The sequence below is a fragment of the Patagioenas fasciata genome, chromosome 33 (genome assembly GCF_037038585.1).
Source record: "Patagioenas fasciata isolate bPatFas1 chromosome 33, bPatFas1.hap1, whole genome shotgun sequence".
Lineage (NCBI taxonomy): Eukaryota > Metazoa > Chordata > Aves > Columbiformes > Columbidae > Patagioenas > Patagioenas fasciata.
The window spans coordinates 2,355,013-2,376,654 of NC_092552.1; the positions used below are offsets into that span (position 1 = coordinate 2,355,013).

At 51.0% G+C, this 21,642-nt stretch overlaps 1 protein-coding gene across 2 annotated transcripts in view; it reads right to left on the bottom strand.

Annotated features, from left to right (window-relative positions):
* Positions 1–17,083, bottom strand: part of LOC139826031 (dynein axonemal heavy chain 9-like) — a 29,142-nt gene extending 12,059 nt beyond the window's left edge. Inside the window, exons 1-3 of one of the 2 annotated variants that reach the window (XM_071800820.1) lie at positions 16,856–17,083; positions 998–1,194; positions 186–344 (exon numbers count right to left, since the gene is read on the bottom strand). In XM_071800820.1, coding sequence (XP_071656921.1) covers positions 186–344; positions 998–1,194; positions 16,856–17,008 — 509 coding nt within the window. In that variant the 5' untranslated portion in view covers positions 17,009–17,083. The remainder of the gene's footprint in view (positions 1–185; positions 345–997; positions 1,195–16,855) is intronic. The other variant, XM_071800821.1, reaches the window with a different exon arrangement.
* Positions 17,084–21,642: the final 4,559 nt, after the last annotated feature.

Sequence of the window (21,642 nt, forward strand, 5' to 3'; positions counted from 1 at the left end):
CAGGCACTTTGCAGATCATGATGATTTTCTGTGCGGGAGCAATTTTCCTTAGTTGAAGCCTACATGAACCCCAAGTGCCCTGTTCTTCTCAACTCATGGAATTAGCAGCTCCACCACCAGCACTCTCCCTCTACACAAAACCAGCACCACAGGGCACCATGCACTGGCCAGGCTGCTCTGGGTACCTGTTCTTCCAGAACTCCAGCTCCACCTTCGGGTTCGGATTGCTGCCTTGCAGGAGAGGCTCTGAAGACTCTTTCTTCAGTGCCTCCTGGATCTGGTGGCTCCAGTCTATGATGGCCGACTCCATGGCATACACCAGAGATTTATCTATCCGTTCCATGCTGTAGTAAACAGAGTACGTGATTAACTTTGTTGATGTGCATTGCTCAGTTGGATCTACTTCCAATGGCCGTGTGGGCAGCTGGATTTTACAGGGTTTCACATTTCAAAACCACAAAACAATCAAACCCCATAAGATTTTGTCACTGGTTTAATATAGGAATTACACTCTGGAGAAAATGGCTGAATGTCTGCAGCAGTGTGGGCAACAACACTGTTCATAAAGTGAATGGTGGAAATGAAGAGCCAGTCGCCACCTCTCTGCACAGCCAGTCATTGTCACATCAGATCCATTCAGGTTCAGGATCTGACCTGGAGACTCACACATCCAGCAAGATTCTCTCTCCCCATACCATTCGCCCTCAAAATATTCTACATCCCTGCAGTCATTAACTCACTTAATTCAGCAAGAAACACCACCAAGTGGGCTGGGAAGCTGAGGACAGGTCACCCCACTGCCTTGGAAGCAGTAACTTCTCACAAAATCCCACCCGCACCACGTCCTGTCTGAGGAGTGATTCATTCCACTGCACCCACACATCTCCTGGGGTTCCACAGGGGCACGCACGCAGCCCAGACACGATGACAACTTGATGTACAAACGCATCTGCTTCTCTGGACCTTCCAGAACCTGTTATTTTGGGGTGGTACTCACGATTTCTCATTTTCCAGATCAATGTCCTCAATTCCCTCTGAGCCAGCTGGGAGAGGCAGCAAGGTCTTGCCGTCTACTTGGCCAACAACTGTGAAAATGGTACTTTTGAGGTTGTAGACATGACGCACGATGTCTTGTGACACCACTTGTGGCCAGCCCTGATGGTTCTTCTTGTTCGTTAGGATGGGCACGATCACCTACAGCGGGAGTCACGGAAGACCAATGGAGAAAAAAGTGCAGCAGGAGACGGACAGGCCACCAGGCTCTGAGGTCTGTGCTTGGCCAAGCCTGGAGACCCATATTCATTGCTGTCTCAAGCAGTTCCCATGTGAAATAGAGGCAGCTGATGATGAATGGGCATCTCTACAGGCCCACTTTATACAGCAGAACACCCTTTTCCCCAAATCCAAGCAGCCAAGGAGGGTGGAAGCCAGTAGGCAAAGTGAGCAGCCCCATCCCCAGGCTCTCCCAGCCTTTCAAGCCCGCAACTGGAGATGGCCCCATGGGCTGCTGTCCCTTGCCCTCACAACTGTCCCCGGTGCTTGGTCCCCATGTCCCTGCCCATGGGCACAGCCGTCAGGCTGCCCTTTGAGCCTGCCAGGGCTGGGCTGAGCTCAGTGTGCTGCAAGGGAAGGTCTGCTGGTACCCCCTGGGATACACTGGTGGTGAGGGTCCCCCAGGTCCCAGCTGCAGCCCACCAAACAGGAGCTTTGCCTTTATCAGCACTTTTACTGACCCGGCAGCATGGGGTTGTGGGGCTGGTCGGGGTTTGCCCAGATTTGAGCTGCTTTTGGCTTGTTTGAGCTGTGACAGCAACACCGTGTCTGTCACCTATCCTGGCTGGCTCTGCACTGGGACCAGCCTGTGGCAACAGCCTAACAAAGCCAGGTTGTCCCTAGTGACAAACAACAGCCCTTTGTGTTACTGGACTCAGGGTGGGGGTAGGGGAGGGGGGGGAGGTGACTAAAGGCATAAAAATAGCTGCAAATGGACATAAAATTGAAACGCAATAAAGCAGCTCAGCACCTCCATGGTGCTGTCCCAGGATGCTGAAGACTCTTTGGAACTGTGGCTGGCTCTGTAGACCCGAAGAAGACCCGACCAGCCACCTTCGTGCCCAGGGAGCCGTGGGAAGGGGGAGCACAACCCCAGGGAACACACGGGCAGGTGCTGACGAGTTCACCTTCAGCAGTTTTAGCTGCATTATTAGCAAGATGTGTCTCTATTACTTAAAGCATGTGGACTGCTAATGCCAGTGATGTTGTAACCAGGCAAATGATAGCCGTTCATTTTCTTTCTGACTGTTAAAATGATAACTGGACTCAGGATGAAGCCCCAGCCCACAGAGCAGGTGTGTTCCCTTCGGCACCGCAGGAGTGAAGCAACAAGTGGACAAGGTCACCAGCTGTGACCCCTCACTGAATAAAGACAAAGTGTGGGCAGAGGAACACACGACCCCAACCCCAGGAAATTCAAGACCTTTTTCACCTTCACGCAGACCCACCCCATCTGCCTGACCCAGCACCACCGCTGCTTTTGCCTTCAAGTGAAGCTTGAGAGGAAAATAGGATGAAAACCAGGCACAATCTGCTCCCTGCAGAAATACTGCATGTCTGCACAGGGGAGAGCAAAGCCTGCAAACACGCAGCTGGGACGCACAATCCCGGCTCCCAAAGGCATTCAGAAAACAGGATTTAACAGGATCTGCCAAAGTGTTCCTACCCCACCATCTACCCATAGCAGACGGTGCTTGCAATGCTATTGGCCAGCCGTGATGCAAAACCACTGTTTGTGCAGACTTCGCAAGACCACGGGGCTCATCAAAACAAAAGCTCCCCGTATAAATAATGTGTTTTCTCACAAAACCAGGATAACCAGTCTGGCAGCCTGCTCTTGGGAATCCAATCTATCAGTCACCATCTTAATATACCAAACATCATGATCAGAGCTTCTCAAATCCAGCAGCTCCTCTGCTTTCCCATTACAGCCTCATTCCTGAGACTTCTCCAGGTGAGGAGCCATCAGGAATAAACCGAAACAACGTTGTCTAGTTCAGGCTAATAACACAGCAAAGCAAAAGCACTCGAACCTCTTGACGATCTCTTTAAGAAAACATCAGCCCACCTGAGATAACCCGACACTGAGCTACAGGAGGCTCCTGAACATCACAAAACACTTTTTCACTAGGAGAGTAATCGAGCACTGGCCCAGGTTGCTCAAAGAGGTTGTGAAGTCTCCATCCTTAGAGATAATGAAGAGCTACCTGGACATGGCCCTGGGCAACTGGCTCTGGATGGCCCTGCTTGAGCAGGGGTTTGGAGTAGGTGACCTGCAGATGTCCCCTCCAGCACCTGTGGGTACATCAGTCTCACAAGGACCCCACTGATAGACAGAGCTGATGTGGATCAGCATTCAGGTGGTTTATATGAGTTCTAAAGCCGTCCATGGTACTGCAAAGGGCAGAGTTAAGGGTACAAGTGCATCAGCAGAGAAGGGAGGGAGGCCAAGGAGCCTGTCTGTAGGAGGGGACACCTTCCCCGCTGCCATGTGCGAGGGGCACCCGGTACTCATGGGTGCCAGGGCTCCCTCTGCACCTCCGGGGCTGCCCAGGCCTCACAGGATCCCAGCCTGGTTAGGTTGAAGGGATCTCTGCAGATCCCCCAGTCCAAGCCCTGCTCACGCAGGGTCACAGAGCAGATCACACAGGTGGGTCCAGGCGGGTTTCAATGTCTCAGAGAAGGAGACTCCACACCCGCCCTGGGCAGCCTGGGCCAGGCTCTGCCATCTCCCAGCAAACAAATTTCTCCTCATGTTGAGCCTGCCCCCGTGGCCCCTCATCCTCACCTCCTCCACGAGGGCGGCAAAGTGCCGCAGGGCATCGGCGGGCAGGTCCCCGCAGAGCAGCTCCCCGGGGCCGGCGCCGGGGGCCCGCAGGAAGAACAGCCCCTTGCGGCGGGCGGCGGGGGGCGGCGGGGGCGGCCCCAGCTCCAGCTCCCCGGCCGGGCCCCGCCACAGCAGCAGCGCCGGCCCCGCCGGCCCCGCCAGGAAGCTCCGCAGCAGCGGCCCCGCCGCCTCCCCGCCTGCCCAGCGCTCCCAGCGCTCCGCCGGCACCCCCAGCCCCGGCGCCGGGCACCGGCTCCACCGCCTGCTCCATCCGGCCGGCACCGGCGGGTGTTGGCGGGGAAGAGCCGCGTTGCCCGGGGGAAGGGACACTGCGAGGAGCCGGGGGCGGGCCGGGGCGGGACCCAGCTCGCCTGGGAGACGCAGCTGCCCCGGGCAACCACGGGTATCAACACAAGCTGGGGATGGAGGGCCTGAGAGCAGCCCTGCGAAGGACTTGGGGGTGCTGGGGGATGCTCCCTCTGGGGGGGGTCTGGATACCACTGGATCCACCTGGGCACCCCCAAAGTGCCTTTTTAGCACTTATTTTTCTCCTGAAAAAGCAAACACAGTGGGGCTTTCTCCCACCTGGTTTGGCCTTTAGGAAGGGAAGAGCAGAAGAAGGGGCCTTGGGGACTAGAACCACTACGCAAACATTTGATTAGGGAGACAGGAGCTAGAGATTTGTCTGTCACTGTGGAAGAGGTGACAGCGGTGTGATCTTTGCCTCCAGACTAATCCCAAAAATATGCCCAAGCTAGAAATGGGTCAAATGGGGAAAGGGAATGGGCCTGGACCACAATGGCAAACTGATTGTTCAGAACTCCCAGGAAAAGGGGGGTACCGATATTTGTTGGTATTAACTGATGTTTTTTCAGGTTGGCCAGAAGCGTTCCCTACCAGGACAGCAAAAGCTTAGGAGGTGACTACAACACTGATACACAAAATAATACCAAGGCTTGGAGGCCCAGCTGTTAGATCCTCTGATTGAGGGCCACATTTTACTGACGAGTATGTGAAGTCTTTTGCAGAAAACTTTGAAACCATAATAGGAAGGTCCATTTCAAGACCCCCTGACTGCTACCAATATCGGAGAACAGAATGCCTGGATTCGCCATTCTAGAGTGAAGAAAGCCTGCGAAACACCACGGAGGGTAACCCGGGCGCAACCTGGAAAACTCTGTTTTTCACAGTCACCTTTTGGTCCTTCTGGGGGACCAGCCTGGGTGGTGCTTCCCGCATTGGGAAGAAGAAACCCAAAAGAACAAACAAGTAGAATTTTTGGTAGATATGGGGGCAACACTAATGAAAACCTGAACAGAAGAAACTTCAACCCCATGATGGGAGGGGCCTTTTTCTTGTTTTGTTAACTACAGAACCAGCTGTTTGGAGGGCAGAGAAAAGATGGACACACGTCTCTCAAGCTAAAGGACCCCTGACGGAAGAAAGAACCTTGAAAGTATCTCAAGAACCGAGCAATCTGAAATTGAAGTTGACTCGGGGTTGTAAATGGACTGTGGTATAAGCATATCCACAAAGGGAACTTACCAACAGGATTGTGTAAGAAATGTCTAAGAACAGAAGATCAGGAAACCAGAGCTCGGTTGAGGATTCCAGTTGCCACTGGAAGAATAGAAAAAAAATAGCCAAGAATGGTGGGAGGTATTTACTGAAGGGCTGAATGGGAATTTAGAGAGTCCGCCAGTGATGAAAAGAATAGAGTGCAGACAGAGAAATCAAATTCCGTGTTGCTCCTGTTGTTCCTAGGAAGTGAAGGCCAAGAGTTGGGAAACGATAATCGCCACGCTAACGACAAAAACGGGAAAGGCGGGGACACGGCCCTCGCTGCCGAGAAGACGACGAACTCGGCTGCGGCTGCAACCTGGTCGGCCAGAGAGCGTGGAAACCTGGACCTGATCCTCTTGCCAGGAGCGGTGACTTATTCTTCCCAACTTAGCCTGGCTAATCCCTGTACCAAGTGCTACGAGCGTGTGAGAATAGGAAGACTAACCCAGTATGTTCTACATTATCACACTCGTATTAATTCTGGATGTTATGATAGAACAAAATTGGAGAAGTGTGAAATCCAAGGGCAGAAATTATGGGTAGCAACTAACCTAGAGAAAGGTGGACTCGCTGTAGGCTCTGCCTCCTGCCCTAGGGGAGAACAGAGCATCTGTTTTACACAAGCTGGTAGGAGGGGCTATTCAGATGGAGGGGGAGTGCAAGACAAAACTTGAAACAGAGAGGAGTTTAATAAATGCCCCATAGGAGGAATGCAAACTTGGAAAGATGGTGAATGGCCTGCACAAAGAATATCTGAATACTATGATCCAGCCACATGGGCCCAAGATGGAAACTGGGGATCCCGTACCCCTATATATATGCTACACCAAATTATTCGGTTGCAAGCAGTGGTTGAAATAATAAGCAACCAGGCGGCTGAGGCACCGAATCTCATAGCGAGACAATTGTCTCAGACCAGAGCTGCAGTGTACCAAAATCAGGGAGCGTGAGATTGGCTTTTAGCTGAAGAGAGGGGGGCGTCTGTGGGAAACTGAATACTTCGGAGTGTTGTTTGGAAAGAGATAACGATGGGGAAGCCATAATGAAAATAGCAGAGGAGATAAAACGCGTTGCACATGTACCAGTACAGAAATGGAATTCTATACTTACTAGCCATTGGTGGGGTAACTTATTTGGGGGAGCCTGGTGGAAGAAAATAGGCTTCATGATAGTATGTGCATTTCTGGGTTTACTGTTTGTGCCACGTATGACCCCGTGCTTTGTTCGGTTAATACATTCAGTAGTCCAAGCCATGCAAATCTCAGGCACGCCTATAGATCCTGAAATGGCAGCAAAAGGAACGGGGTATAAACTAATGATTTTAAAAGATAACACCAAACTGGACCTGGCCATCGCACTGGGAAGAAGAAACCCAAAAGGAAAGCGCTAGGAAGTGCAGTGAGCGGGGTCACCACGCCAAAGAGCGCGAGCTCCCGCTGCAGCCCAACAGATGCCATTGCTGCCGGGGCACCAGCCACCCGGTCATCAGCTGCCCCAGAAGAGCAACACGAATGTTTTGTTCAACATGAGAATTTGTTTGTTCTTTGAGGGAGAAAGATAAGTCTTCTCCTGTCGAAGCAGCCTTCTTACTTGTGGTCCGAGAAAAGGTTAAATAGGGAATCATCACGTTAGTACAAGAATTTACTAACCTTCCCGAAAAGGGGGGAACTGACAGAGGGAACTAACTAACTAACTAACTAACCCATTATGTTAAGAAAAAACAGAACCTCGTCGAATGCCAAGGTAAGAGGTTTTACAGCACCTAGATGTAAACTTGAGAAGACGAGATAACGAAGATTTACAGCAAAAGGGGGGAACCAGTCTGATTTCAATCGACTTGGCAGCTTGGGTTCCAGTCCACTCAACATAATGAGCCAAAGGTAAAGAGGTCACTGTGACGAGGCTGAAGGAGCCTTCATCCAAAGACCCTCCTCAAGACCACCAGATGGCACTGCGCAGGTGCAACAGGGAGGGGTCAAGGAGGAGACTACGGAAATGATCACCTGGGACTCATTTTAAGAAGAAGCGGGAAAGGTTATGAATATCTAGAGGCGTTCCTGGGGTCATTATGAATACGTAACACCTTACTGTATTAAACACACCTCATTCAGCTTCTTTGGGGAACTGAGAACTTGCTGAGCTGACACCAAGTCCTGCTGTGTCCCTGTCACCCGCAGAGTGCCCGCATCCTCCCCACGGTAGCGGGCATTGTGACAAAGGTTCTATGTCAGCTGGGTGTGGCAGCCGAGCGCCCCCTAGGGGAGGGGGAGCCTGTCAGCCCCGGGCCTGTCACTGCCTGCTGTCCCCCCTGTCAGCAGCGAGGCCTCGGAAAAGTTTCCAAAACATCCCCAGACTTGGGTCCAGCGTGGCCAAAAGTCTCCAAGAGACAAGTCGGAAAGAAGGATATGGAACAAAGGGAGAAAGCGAAGGGAGCAAGCCAAAGGGAGGGAAGAGGAAAATCTAGTGCCGGGCTGCAGGACTGAAATGGAGGAATGGAAAGACAAAAGCCAGGAAGCAGGAGAGTTTCAGAAAAGGAGAAAGGAAAGAAGAGACATGGAGCCAGACGAGGGGTTAGTGAGAGAGGCTGGGACAGAGAACAGGATGAGAAGGAAATAAGGCAAGGCTGGGCCAAAGGACGTTTCCTTGCTTTATATTTTCTACCACATACATCTGGAGACGAGCAGGGAAGCCATCAGACCTGATGGATTAGGCCCAATCAAAAACCCCGGCTACTTGAGACACTTAGACTAAGCCTAAAATGCAAAGATCTCTCCATAAGGATGGGTTTTATACTCTACTTCCACAATCTGCTGGCACTACAAAAGAATAAGCGGCAGATCTACTTAGGCTGAGTCACGGTGGTTTTGTGCAGAAGGACATGGAACAAAGGGAGAAAGCAAAGGGAGCAGGACAAAGGGAGGGAAGAGGAAAAACTAGTGCTGAGCTGCAGGACTGAAATGGAGGAGGTTTTGCACTTTCTTATGATACAGTTGTATAGGTGGCTTCAAGCCTAGACAACACGATTTCACGTTTTTCTTCTGGAGTTATGCATTTGCTGTTCTTTCTTTCTTCTTGTTCTTTTAGCAGGATCATTTTATCTGAGCATGGCAGTGGCCCTAAAGGCACTTGCTTTGATAGAGCTGTCCAATAAGGTGTTGAACAAGTCCTCGCAGACACGCAATGATGTAGCATGCTATAGAAATCAGTGCTTCTGTTACTTCGATTAAAGAAGTAATTTCTCTCAATATTCCAAACCAAGATTCTAACAATCCCATGAGTGGACTATCTACACCTGAATTCTCAGCCAATTCTTCTGCTGAAGCTGTGGTTAGACATATATCACCTTTTTCTGCCAACATCGTATCTGGGACCATGTTATTTTCCCATGCCATTCTACTAGTAGCATCTAATTGTTTGGTGATTCATTTAATTGCTTGTCTAGTATAACTTATAAATAAATGTTATTTATCCCGTCTACATTCTTGTTTGTAGTTACCTACCAAAACAAAAAGGACTCAGAACCCGCAGCTAACTTGACTTCTTGCTTTGTGTTCCTTGGGGACTCCTCTGGGGACCCCAATCTAATTGAAATAAACCCTGTCATCAGAGGAAAGCCCTCAACTCCTTTTTCTGTTGCCCTGATGGATCACAGTGTTCAAATGCCAGGGTAAAAGGAATTTCCAATTGTACGACGTCACAGGTACCTTCCCAGTGGGGGATAAAATGGAATGAAGTGTCATCTTCCCACAGTACCACCAAAGATCCACTCAAGAAGCATTTGAGGACATATGAGGACCAACTTCCCGTGTCTCTGCACACCTACTCGTGTTCCTAGGAACTTGGTATCATTCCTGCCGCGTCGTGAGAGACAGGCAGTATGATTTTCAATTATTCCTGAAAATGCCAGGGGGATTTTGATATTTTTCCCTGCAAAGCTGGAAACAGGAGGGAGAGAGTATGACACGACTTATTTCTCCATGCCGTAGAGTCTTGGCATAAGGCTAAGACGCACTCCATCCCCTGTCAATCTTCGCTCCACCCCAGAGGGAAGGGTACCACTAGGGCCACAGGCCTTCCTGCTGCACAGGCATAGCAATTGTTCTTGTTTAGGCTTTGCACCATATATTTGATCCATTCTACCCAGGCATTTGTACCTCCATATATTTTGAACCTTCCCAGGGCATCTTTTCTACTAATGTCTATTTGTGATCCATAAACCCCACTTACTGAATCATCTGCTCTCTGCCTTGCAATTAGCAAAGGGTTGCACTGCAGAGACTCACATCCTGGGAGAGACTGTCCTTTAGATAGGGTCATTTTTCTTTGCAACTCTATAACCGTTCATTGCTCACTGTCCATCCCCTAAACTCTGTGCTCCAAATAACACTGTACCAGGAGGGGCAATGAGAGACAGTAACAAAAACTGTGCACTTCTTTAAATCATCCTTAGACTCAGGCCCCTTGGACACGTTTCTTTTCATAACTCCATTCTCTTTAGCTCTGTACATCCCCACAGTTAAGGATGTGGCAATCATCTACTCAAATTGTTAGGGAACCTTCAGTTTCAGTGACATTTGTTAAGTAACCCATTTGTAAATTCTACATACACAGGATTAACAATCCCCAAAGGTTTCATTTCATTTTCATCTCTGTATCTTTAGTCGAAGGGGGTCATCAGTTGTCAATACTTGCCACTCGTCATTGTCCTTTGGAGGTTCCATTGGCTCTTTAATCCGTGTCTAATGAGTCCACCCTTTCTCAGCTGGTCGTACCACTGTCTCGGTGAGCAGCAGAACTTGAAATGCTCCTTCCCAATCTGGCTGAAGCTTCCGTTTCTTTCCAGGATTTGACCAGGACCCAGTTTTCAGGCTGAAACTTGTGAGCTGCAAACTCTAAAGGCAGAGTTTGTGCCAGAAGGCCTTGTGCCTGAGAGAAGATAGGCAAGACAACCCGAGTATACAGTTTTTGAGAAATAAATCCTTAGTTTCAAACTGTGGAGGTCCACCTGTTATTAAACTTTTGCTACCACTGCTGCTGCGGCAGTGCTCAGGAGGAAAGCTTCTCCCCAGCTGGCAAGGTGATCAACCAACACTAGTATGTATTCAATTCGACCAGCTACAGGCAAATCACCTTGAATGTTTTGAAAACTTGGACCCTGCCCTCCTGCAGGCTGCTTTTTAAGTGCCTTTTTATTTCTTCTTTTACAAACCACCCATCTTTCACAAATTTGCTTAGCTATAGTATAAATTCCCGTATTACGTCACACATTGCTTGTGTTCCCCAATAACTCTCCTGATGTAGAATCACTAATACCTCCCTCATGATTTGCTTATTTAACATTTCTCTACCATCTGGGAGTACCCATTTCCCACTCTGTTCCCTGGCTCCTAATTCTTGGAGGACTTCTTCTTATTTTTCATCAAAAACTGGAATTTCCTGTGAGGCCAGGACCTCAAGCGTGAGATAACTTACAGTTATCACTTCAGGTTTTAAGGCTGCTTCTCAGGCCATTTCATCTGATAACCAATCTCCCCTGACACAAAAGGAGTTTCCCCTCTGATGTCCCAATGGACATCATGCACTACAGCCACTTCTATTGGTGACATCAGATTATGTAACACTTGTCCAACTGGTTCTTCACAAACCAATTCTTTCCCTTTGCTATTAATTAGACCCCATGCTTCCCAGATTTTCCCAAAGGTGTGCACTACTCCAAATGCATATCTAGAACCGTTACAGATGGTACCTTCTTTTCCATCTAACATTTGCAGTGCCTGATTGACAGCGTATAGCTGGCATGTTTGAGCTGACCAGTTATTAGGTAACCTGCCCGTTTCTTATTTCACCACTCACACCTTCAACGATGGCACACCCATTGTGTCTTTTCCCCTGAATTATCCCTGAAGTCCCATCTATGAGGAGGTGCAGCCCATTGTCATCTCTCCACAGGAAAGCAGCAGGGTTTAATTTCCTGCTTTCTTTCACCAGAAGAGCGGTGACTGCTGCAGTTTGCACACACTCAAGACACTGGCTCTAAGAGCTTAGATAAGTGTGCCACTGGCTGTCGCTTCCCCCCAGCCCACTTGCTGGTGGAGCAGTGTGGGAGGCAGAACAGGCCACCCTGTGCAAGCATTGCTCAACAGTACCAAAAACATCTCTGTATTATCAACACTGCTTTTAGCACGAATCAAAAAACATAGTCCCATACTAGGTACCACAAAGAACATTAACTCCACCCTGGCCAAAACCAACACAAACTTCCAGGTAATAGAATAGCTCTCGAATTTTCTCCTTATCACCCCCCCAGGCAGTAACTGTGCTTCCACACCCAGAGCCTGTAAAACGTTTGTCTCTAATAAATAAGCTGGGGAATCTTCCACTAATATATTCCTTCCCCATACACTTTTAATTCTTATTATCACAGATAGGAATTTATTCATAATTGTCTCTCCTTCCTCCCTGCTACCCCATTTATTACAACTCTTTCTTCAGTTTTAGATCTTTTTAGGGTAGAATTTAGAAGGGATAGGGTAGCTTCTGTTTTTACTAAAAACTAGACCTCATTACCTCCTACTTTACCAATTACACGCCCCTTTGCCATTTAAACAAGTTGCCCCACAAAAAAGAAACACCACAAATATTTTCAGCCCCTCTGATTTTCCAAAGTGTATTGAGTTTTCCTCCTTTAGTCATTTCTAACAGTTGCCGTCCTCGGGGTAAATATCCCACATTTCCACAATAATAGCATTCCATTTTCTCTCACTCTCTCACTGTACCAAGTGCTATGAGCGTGTGAGAATAGGAAGACTAACCCAGTATGTTCTACATTATCACACTCGTATTAATTCTGGATGTTATGATAGAACAAAATTGGAGAAGTGTGAAATCCAAGGGCAGAAATTATGGGTAGCAACTAACCTAGAGAAAGGTGGACTCGCTGTAGGCTCTGCCTCCTGCCCTAGGGGAGAACAGAGCATCTGTTTTACACAAGCTGGTAGGAGGGGCTATTCAGATGGAGGGGGAGTGCAAGACAAAACTTGAAACAGAGAGGAGTTTAATAAATGCCCCATAGGAGGAATGCAAACTTGGAAAGATGGTGAATGGCCTGCACAAAGAATATTTGAATACTATGATCCAGCCACATGGGCCCAAGATGGAAACTGGGGATCCCGTACCCCTATATATATGCTAAACCAAATTATTCGGTTGCAAGCAGTGGTTGAAATAATAAGCAACCAGACGGCTGAGGCACCGAATCTCATAGCGAGACAATTGTCTCAGACCAGAGCTGCAGTGTACCAAAATCAGGGAGCGTGAGATTGGCTTTTAGCTGAAGAGAGGGGGGCGTCTGTGGGAAACTGAACACTTCGGAGTGTTGTTTGGAAAGAGATAACGATGGGGAAGCCATAATGAAAATAGCAGAGGAGATAAAACGCGTTGCACATGTACCAGTACAGAAGTGGAATTCTAGACTTACTAGCCATTGGTGGGGTAACTTATTTGGGGGAGCCTGGTGGAAGAAAATAGGCTTCATGATAGTATGTGCATTTCTGGGTTTACTGTTTCTGCCACGTATGACCCCGTGCTTTGTTCGGTTAATACATTCAGTAGTCCAAGCCATGCAAATCTCAGGCACGCCTATAGATCCTGAAATGGCAGCAAAAGGAACGGGGTATAAACTAATGATTTTAAAAGATAACACCAAACTGGACCTGGCCATCGCACTGGGAAGAAGAAACCCAAAAGGAAAGCGCTAGGAACTGCAGTGAGCGGGGTCACCACGCCAAAGAGCGCGAGCTCCTGCTGCAGCCCAACAGATGCCATTGCTGCCGGGGCACCAGCCACCCGGTCATCAGCTGCCCCAGAAGAGCAACACGAATGTTTTGTTCAACATGAGAATTTGTTTGTTCTTTGAGGGAGAAAGATAAGTCTTCTCCTGTCGAAGCAGCCTTCTTACTTGTGGTCTGAGAAAAGGTTAAATAGGGAATCATCACATTAGTACAAGAATTTACTAACCTTCCCGAAAAGGGGGGAACTGACAGAGGGAACTAACTAACTAACTAACCCATTATGTTAAGAAAAAACAGAACCTCGTCGAATGCCAAGGTAAGAGGTTTTACAGCACCTAGATGTAAACTTGAGAAGACGAGATAACGAAGATTTACAGCAAAAGGGGGAACCAGTCTGATTTCAATCGACTTGGCAGCTTGGGTTCCAGTCCACTCAACATAATGAGCCAAAGGTAAAGAGGTCACTGTGACGAGGCTGAAGGAGCCTTCATCCAAAGACCCTCCTCAAGACCACCAGATGGCACTGCGCAGGTGCAACAGGGAGGGGTCAAGGAGGAGACTACGGAAATGATCACCTGGGACTCATTTTAAGAAGAAGCGGGAAAGGTTATGAATATGTAGAGGCGTTCCTGGGGTCATTATGAATACGTAATACCTTACTGTATTTAAACACACCTCATTCAGCTTCTTTGGGGAACTGAGCAATTGCTGAGCTGACACCAAGTCCTGCTGTGTCCCTGTCACCCGCAGAGTGCCCGCATCCTCCCCACGGTAGCGGGCATTGTGACAAAGGTTCTATGTCAGCTGGGTGTGGCAGCCGAGCGCCCCCTAGGGGAGGGGGAGCCTGTCAGCCCCGGGCCTGTCACTGCCTGCTGTCCCCCCTGTCAGCAGCGAGGCCTCGGAAAAGTTTCCAAAACATCCCCAGACTTGGGTCCAGCGTGGCCAAAAGTCTCCAAGAGACAAGTCGGAAAGAAGGATATGGAACAAAGGGAGAAAGCGAAGGGAGCAAGCCAAAGGGAGGGAAGAGGAAAATCTAGTGCCGGGCTGCAGGACTGAAATGGAGGAATGGAAAGACAAAAGCCAGGAAGCAGGAGAGTTTGAGAAAAGGAGAGAGGAAAGAAGAGACATGCAGCCAGACGAGGGGTTAGTGAGAGAGGCTGGGACAGAGATAGGGATGAGAAGGAAATAAGGCAAGGCTGGGCCAAAGGACGTTTCCTTGCTTTATATTTTCTACCACATACATCTGGAGACGAGCAGGGAAGCCATCAGACCTGATGGATTAGGCCCAAACAAAAACCCCGGCTACTTGAGACACTTAGACTAAGCCTAAAATGCAAAGATCTCTCCATAAGGATGGGTTTTATACTCTACTTCCACAATCTGCTGGCAGTACAAAAGAATAAGCGGCAGATCTACTTAGGCTGAGTCACGGTGGTTTTGTGCAGAAGGATATGGAACAAAGGGAGAAAGCAAAGGGAGCAGGACAAAGGGAGGGAAGAGGAAAAACTAGTGCTGAGCTGCAGGACTGAAATGGAGGAGGTTTTGCATTTTCTTATGATACAGTTGTATAGGTGGCTTCAAGCCTAGACAACACGATTTCACGTTTTTCTTCTGGAGTTATGCATTTGCTGTTCTTTCTTTCTTCTTGTTCTTTTAGCAGGATCATTTTATCTGAGCATGGCAGTGGCCCTAAAGGCACTTGCTTTGATAGAGCTGTCCAATAAGGTGTTGAACAAGTCCTCGCAGACACGCAATGATGTAGCACGCTATAGAAATCAGTGCTTCTGTTACTTCGATTAAAGAAGTAATTTCTCTCAATATTCCAAACCAAGATTCTAACAATCCCATGAGTGGACTATCTACACCTGAATTCTCAGCCAATTCTTCTGCTGAAGCTGTGGTTAGACATATATCACCTTTTTCTGCCAACATCCTATCTGGGACCATGTTATTTTCCCATGCCATTCTACTAGTAGCATCTAATTGCTTGGTGATTCATTTAACTGCTCGTCTAGTATAACTTATAAATAAATGTTATTTATCCCGTCTACATTCTTGTTTGTAGTTACCTACCAAAACAAAAAGGACTCAGAACCCGCAGCTAACTTGACTTCTTGCTTTGTGTTCCTTGGGGACTCCTCTGGGGACCCCAATCTAATTGAAATAAACCCTGTCATCAGAGGAAAGCCCTCAACTCCTTTTTCTGTTGCCCTGATGGATCACAGTGTTCAAATGCCAGGGTAAAAGGAATTTCCAATTGTACGACGTCACAGGTACCTTCCCAGTGGGGGATAAAATGGAATGAAGTGTCATCTTCCCACAGCACCACCAAAGATCCACTCAAGAAGCATCTGAGGACATATGAGGACCAACTTCCCGTGTCTCTGCACACCTACTCATGTTCCTAGGAACTTGGTATCATTCCTGCCGCGTCGTGAGAGACAGGCAGTATGATTTTCAATTATTCCTGAAAATGCCAGGGGGATTTTGATATTTTCCCCTGCAAAGCTGGAAACAGGAGGGAGAGAGTATGACACGACTTATTTCTCCATGCCGTAGAGTCTTGGCATAAGGCTAAGACGCACTCCATCCCCTGTCAATCTTCGCTCCACCCCAGAGGGAAGGGTACCACTTGGGCCACAGGCCTTCCTGCCGCACAGGCATAGCAATTGCTCGTTTAGGCTTTGCACCATAGATTTGATCCATTCTACCCAGGCATTTGTACCTCCATATATTTTGAACCTTCCCAGGGCATCTTTTCTACTAATGTCTATTTGTGATCCATAAACCCCACTTACTGAATCATCTGCTCTCTGTCTTGCAATTAGCAAAGGGTTGCACTGCAGAGACTCACACCCTGGGAGAGACTGTCCTTTAGATAGGGTCATTTTTCTTTTCAACTCTATAACCGTTCATTGCTCACTGTCCATCCCCTAAACTCTGTGCTCCAAATAACACTGTACCAGGAGGGGCAATGAGAGCACAGGCGGCGGCTTTCCCCGGCCCCAACCACCGCCTGCCCGCCCCAGTCCGCCGCAGCGAGCCCGGCCGCCCATCCCCGCCCAGAGTTCCTCCCCACCCCCCGCCCCGGCCTTTCGCCAGCGAGTTCGCCTCCCCCCCGGGAAGCCGGGGCGTCCCTGCCGGCTCCGTGCCCGGGGTGGACGGGGGTGGACGGCGGGGGGGGTGGACGGCGGGGGGGGTGGACGGCGGGGGGGGTGGACGGCGGGGGGGGTGGACGGCGGGGGGGGTGGACGGCGGGGGGGGTGGACGGCGGGGGGGGTGGACGGCGGGCGGGGTGGACGGCGGGCGGGGTGGACGGCGGGCGGGGTGGACGGCGGGCGGGGGGGGTGGACGGCGGGCGGGGGGGGGGGGCACGCGGGCGTCCCGCGGTTTCTCAGCCCCGCTGTCGGAGGCCTAACCCCCTCACCTGCCCGTGCTGCCGCCTCCCGCGCTTCTTCCTCGGTGGCTCGCTCGCTCGGTCCCTCGGCCCGCTGCCCGCCCCGGCCGCGGGCTGAAGAAGAAACCGACCCCGCCAGCGGCTTTGCCTCCCCCCGGGGAGGCATAGAGACACCGCGTCCCCGTCCCCGTCTCCCCGTCCCGGCCCGCCTGCCTCCCTGCCTACCCGCGCGCGGGGTTCCTCGGCCGATCGGCAAGACGCTCCCGCGCTGGCCTCCCCGCGACCGCCCGCCCGACGGGCTTGACTCCGAGCGACTGACCGTTGGGCACCTGGCGGGGGGCAGGGGGCCGGTTGCCGGGCGGCGGGGAGAGCGCGCATGCGCGGCGCGCGCAGTTGCCGACCCCCTCCGGCCCTTCCCGCGGGTGGGCCGGAGGGGGCGGGGGGCAAGGCGAGGGCGGGAGAGACCGCGCTTTGGGGTGCGGGCGGGGGGGGGGTGTTTGTGCTCGCCGTGCAGTCTGAGCCGGAACACGAAGTGAAATTATACGGCGGCGGCAGGTGCGGGTGGGGGGCACGACGACACCACCACGACCCCGCCGCCCCTGCCGAAATAAACCCCCACCAAAAAAAAAAAAACCACCGCCACGAAACCCGCATCCCCACGCCACGCGCGAGCCCCGAAACTCCAGACACGGACTCGCCGAGCGTGTGCACGGATCGCGAGGGTCGAAAAGCTCGACTCGTAGAGTCGCGTACACTGTTCCGCGGCCACCCGCGAGAGGCTCGCTCGGTCGCGTCCAGATCCTGTCCCTGCGTAGGACCAACCGCCCTGCCGTTCCGGTTCAGTCCTTGCCCGCCAGTCCCACTTACTTAGACTAAGCCTAAAATGCACAGATCTCTCCATAAGGATGGGTTTTATACTCTACTTCCACAATCTGCTGGCAGTACAAAAGAATAAGCGGCAGATCTACTTAGGCTGAGTCACGGTGCTTTGCTCCTAAGACCATGCATACCATGGGAATATTTCAGCTGCATGTCCCACCCCAACCCCAGAGAGCAAGAGCTCCAGGAACAGGTGGAGAAACAGGGAAGAACACTGCAGTGCTTCTGAGAAATAAAGCAAGGACAGAAAGGCAGACGGGCATGCTGTGGAACCTTCTCCTTACCCGACTGTGCTGCTGCCACTCATGAAATGACACTGTAGAGCAAGTACTTTTAGCACCTTTTTTGTGTTTCACATTCCAGGAACCCTTCCCCTGGAGGTCCAGCTGCTGAGGTGGAGACTCAGGACCTGGACCCCATGGCTTCGGGGCAGAGGCTCTGATGGAGAGGAGAGGAGATCAGGGGTTGCACTGGGAAATGTGTCTGCACTGCAGGGGATGTGAGAGAGGTTCCTAAATCCTGTCCCCAGCATTTCTGGTAGCAGTTAACTCTTCCTGCCCATGGCTGTGCTCCTGCAGCTGTGTCTCTGTCCCTGGGTCTGCTCCCTGTCCGTGTCACAGACCCCGTCCCACCCGCTGTGTGCTCAGCTCTGTCCTGCTCACACCTCCTGGCACTGCCCAGGGGCAGCTCTGTGTGTGCAGGGGCTCAGGAGCAGCTCAGACAAGTCCTAACGAGAACTGGGGTCTCAGTGTCTTCTCCAAAGAGAGAAATAAATCCCCATCTCCCACTGCACACCCAGACAACCAAGAGTGGAAAACTGAAAGCACAGACTCCTTCCCTTGCAGCTGTTCCTGTCTTGATGTTGTTGTTCAGAAGGACTCTCTGCCATGTCTGTGGGGTTGATCTGGAGCTCTGAGCAGCCCTGACCCACACAGCACCCTCCAACCCCACAAGTTCCCTGCCTGCCCTGCCGGGGGTCGCTCCTTCCACCCACAGCTGCTGCCATGGGATCTCCCGGGCAGGCTGAGCGCTGACCCTGGCAGGCGGCAGAGTCCCTGCCCCAGCACAGCCCTGGGGTGCAGGGACCCTGCTCTGCAGGACAGCCCTGGGCACCCCTGGGGGCTCACCCGGCTTCACAGCTGTTCAACATTGCCTGACAAGAGCCCCCTCCTTACAGATCCCACCAGCTGTGCCTGTGCCAGTTTTAGGAGATGCCTCCAGGAGCTACAGCTGCATTGCCCTGCACCCAGAGACTTACCATGGCAAGGGCTGCAAAGGTTTCTCCTCCAGTGAGCTCTCAGTCATCCTCCCAGTCCTGACCACCTTTAATCTCTCTCTGCCTTGCTCGTCTCCCTGAGATCCCCAGGCAGAGCCCTCAGCCCTGCTGCATGTGCAGAGGAGCTGCTCCTGGGCAGAGCTGTCTCTCTGCAGCGCTGCCGCTTGCCAGGAGCTCCCTCTGAACCAGGAGCCCAGCCCAGCTCAGCAGCACAGGAGCAGCCCAAGGTGCTTTAATGACCCCTCTGGTAGCTTTGGTGCTGAGTCCATGGACCTCAGACCCTGAGGGCAAGTTGAAGAAGTCAAACTCAGATCTAAACTTCAAAGTTTCTTGTAATGTTAATGAATCCCACTGAGGGACACAGCTGAGAAACCATCCCCAGGGCAGCTGGGACAGAAAACTTGAAGCAGAACAAAGGGTAAGCAAGTGAAAGGTGGCTCTGATGCTGAATAAACCTGAATGCGTTTCATTAACCAAAGGGCCAAGCCCTGACCCCCAGCCCTGGGAAGGCAGATCCTGTCCCTCCCACGTTGCTCAGGGCCCTTCCTGGACAGTGTGATGTGGGGCTGTGCAAGGCCAAGGGCAGGACTATGGTCCCACACCTCCCAGGCTCCTGGCTGGGGACAAGGAGGGTTTTGGAGCTCATTGACAACGTCTTCCTGACATGGGTGACTCAGGAGTCAGTGAGGTGAGGTGCCCAGCCACTCTCACTCCCAGTTCCAAGACTTAGCCGTGTACATCCAGTTGGATGTTACAAATTACTTGACCGTGGAGAAGAAATGGAAAACATCTTCTGTCAGCAACCTTAGGATGTCTCCAGTCAATGAGCAGGTTCCTATGGAGAACTGTAATGACCCTGACACTCACTGGCCAGGAGGTGATCTTGGGCCGACTTCTTAACATGTCTGCCTGGTGGGCCAATAGGGGTGATGTTCACCTGGATCTATTCCTGATCAAGAAGGAAGAGCTGGTGAGGGATGTGAACGTCAGTGTCCACCTTGGCTGTTGTGACCAGGAAACAGTGGGGTCCCAGGCACCAGAGGGGAGGGAGGAAGGCCAGCAGCAGAGCACAGGCTGGTGGGCTGCAGAGAAGACTTTGACGTACTGGGGGATGGCAGATGAGGTGGTTACGTGGAAGCAGGCCTGAAAGGTGAAGAAGCTCAGGAAACCAGAGCAGCCTTACAGGACAGGCTGCTCCAAGCACAAGAATGATTTCTTTGAGAACCCATGAAAAGAAGCATTTATCTTGTGAGGCTGCTCATCTGAACTGATGGAGCTCCAGGACAAAAAGGCAGCACACAGGAGGTGGAAGCAGGGGAAGCTGCAGAGGAGGAATTCAGAAACCTTGTCCATCGATGTAAAGATGATGCCAAAGCTGATCTGAACTTCATAGCTGCAGGGGAGAATGAAGGCAGCAAGACGAGCTTACACAGTTTCCTTAAAATAAGAGACGTGGGCCTCCTGCTGAACTTTGTAAGAGTACAATCAGACAGGACTGAGGTTCTTCACGGCTTCTTTGCCCCCATCTTCACCAGCAAGGTCTCCTGGGAGTTCATTCCTAAACTCAGGAGTCTGGAGAAAACCCAGCAATGGATGGGGCTCAAGTCAGGGTGACCTGAGGCAACTCAGATACTCAGACACCATTACAGAAAATGAAAACTGAGCATGGAAGGAAATAGAAGAAATTTAGCTTTATTGCTATTTATTATGGAAATGCTCTCTGTTTTACTATTTCTGAAATCTCCCTAATCATCAACAACAGACTTGAAGCCTTTAGGAAAAAGATGCACAGAGCCTTGCCTTGTAAGAGCATTTCAGATGTTAATGAGCCCTCTGCTGCCATGATCCTGAACTGCAGCTACTGAAACAATGAACAAACCTCTCATGAAGTGAAAGGCAGAAGCAAACCCCAGGTTTCTGAGGGTGTTTGGGACCCCACGAAGGGCCATCAGTGACACAGCTGTGAAGGAAACAACCAGTGCAGGTCCCTGTCCCTGGAGACCGGTGAAGGAAAGACTTGGAGACACTGGTTACAGGTGGTGAGGGCCGTGTGGAGGTGGCTCTGATGCCATGTGAGCCCTTGATGCTGGTTCATCACCAGAATGGCTGAGCCCTGACCCCTGGGACCTGGTAGATTTTTCTCCAATGTTTTCCAAGGCTTTTCCTGTGGTCAGTGTGAGTGTTTTGTGTTTTGGGGTGGGTTTTCTGTGCTGTTGTTTTAAGTGCAAGGCTCTGGTTTTCTGTGGAGCTGCAAATGCCTGTGAGGAGTTCACAACTCACCCAGCTTCTTTCATACACCTGGCAATGGTCACCAATCACCTCAATGTCCCAGTCCCAAACTTGCTTGAATCCTCTATTTGGATCCATATCCATCACTCCAGGAGGTTCATGGATCCACCAGGCTCATGGATGATTCCTGAGGCCCATCCAGTGTGGGCAGTGTGAGAGAGGAGCAGAGCAGGGTCAGCTCATGGGCCATGGCTGAGCACAAACACCCCAGCAGCAGCCATTCCCCACCTCCCAGGCACAGCCATGCCCACAGGATGGAAATGTCACTGCCATACATGATCAGCCCAAGAGAGGCCTTTCTTCCTTCCACATTCCCAGGAAAATCTTCCTCCTGTTCCTCCTCCACCTGCAGACATCAACTGCTTTCCATTTCTGGGCTCAGACATGGCTGGAAGGGTTCACTGAAGCCATCAGCCATCTCACTGCTTCTCCCTGACAGGCCCTGACCCTCTCCCACATCTACACATGGCCAAGCACGGCTGCTCAGGGCCTCCCGCTCTTCAGAAGAGGCCTCGAGCTTCTTGGTTCTTCCTGATGCTTCTTATAAACTTCCTCTCTCTCTCCAGAG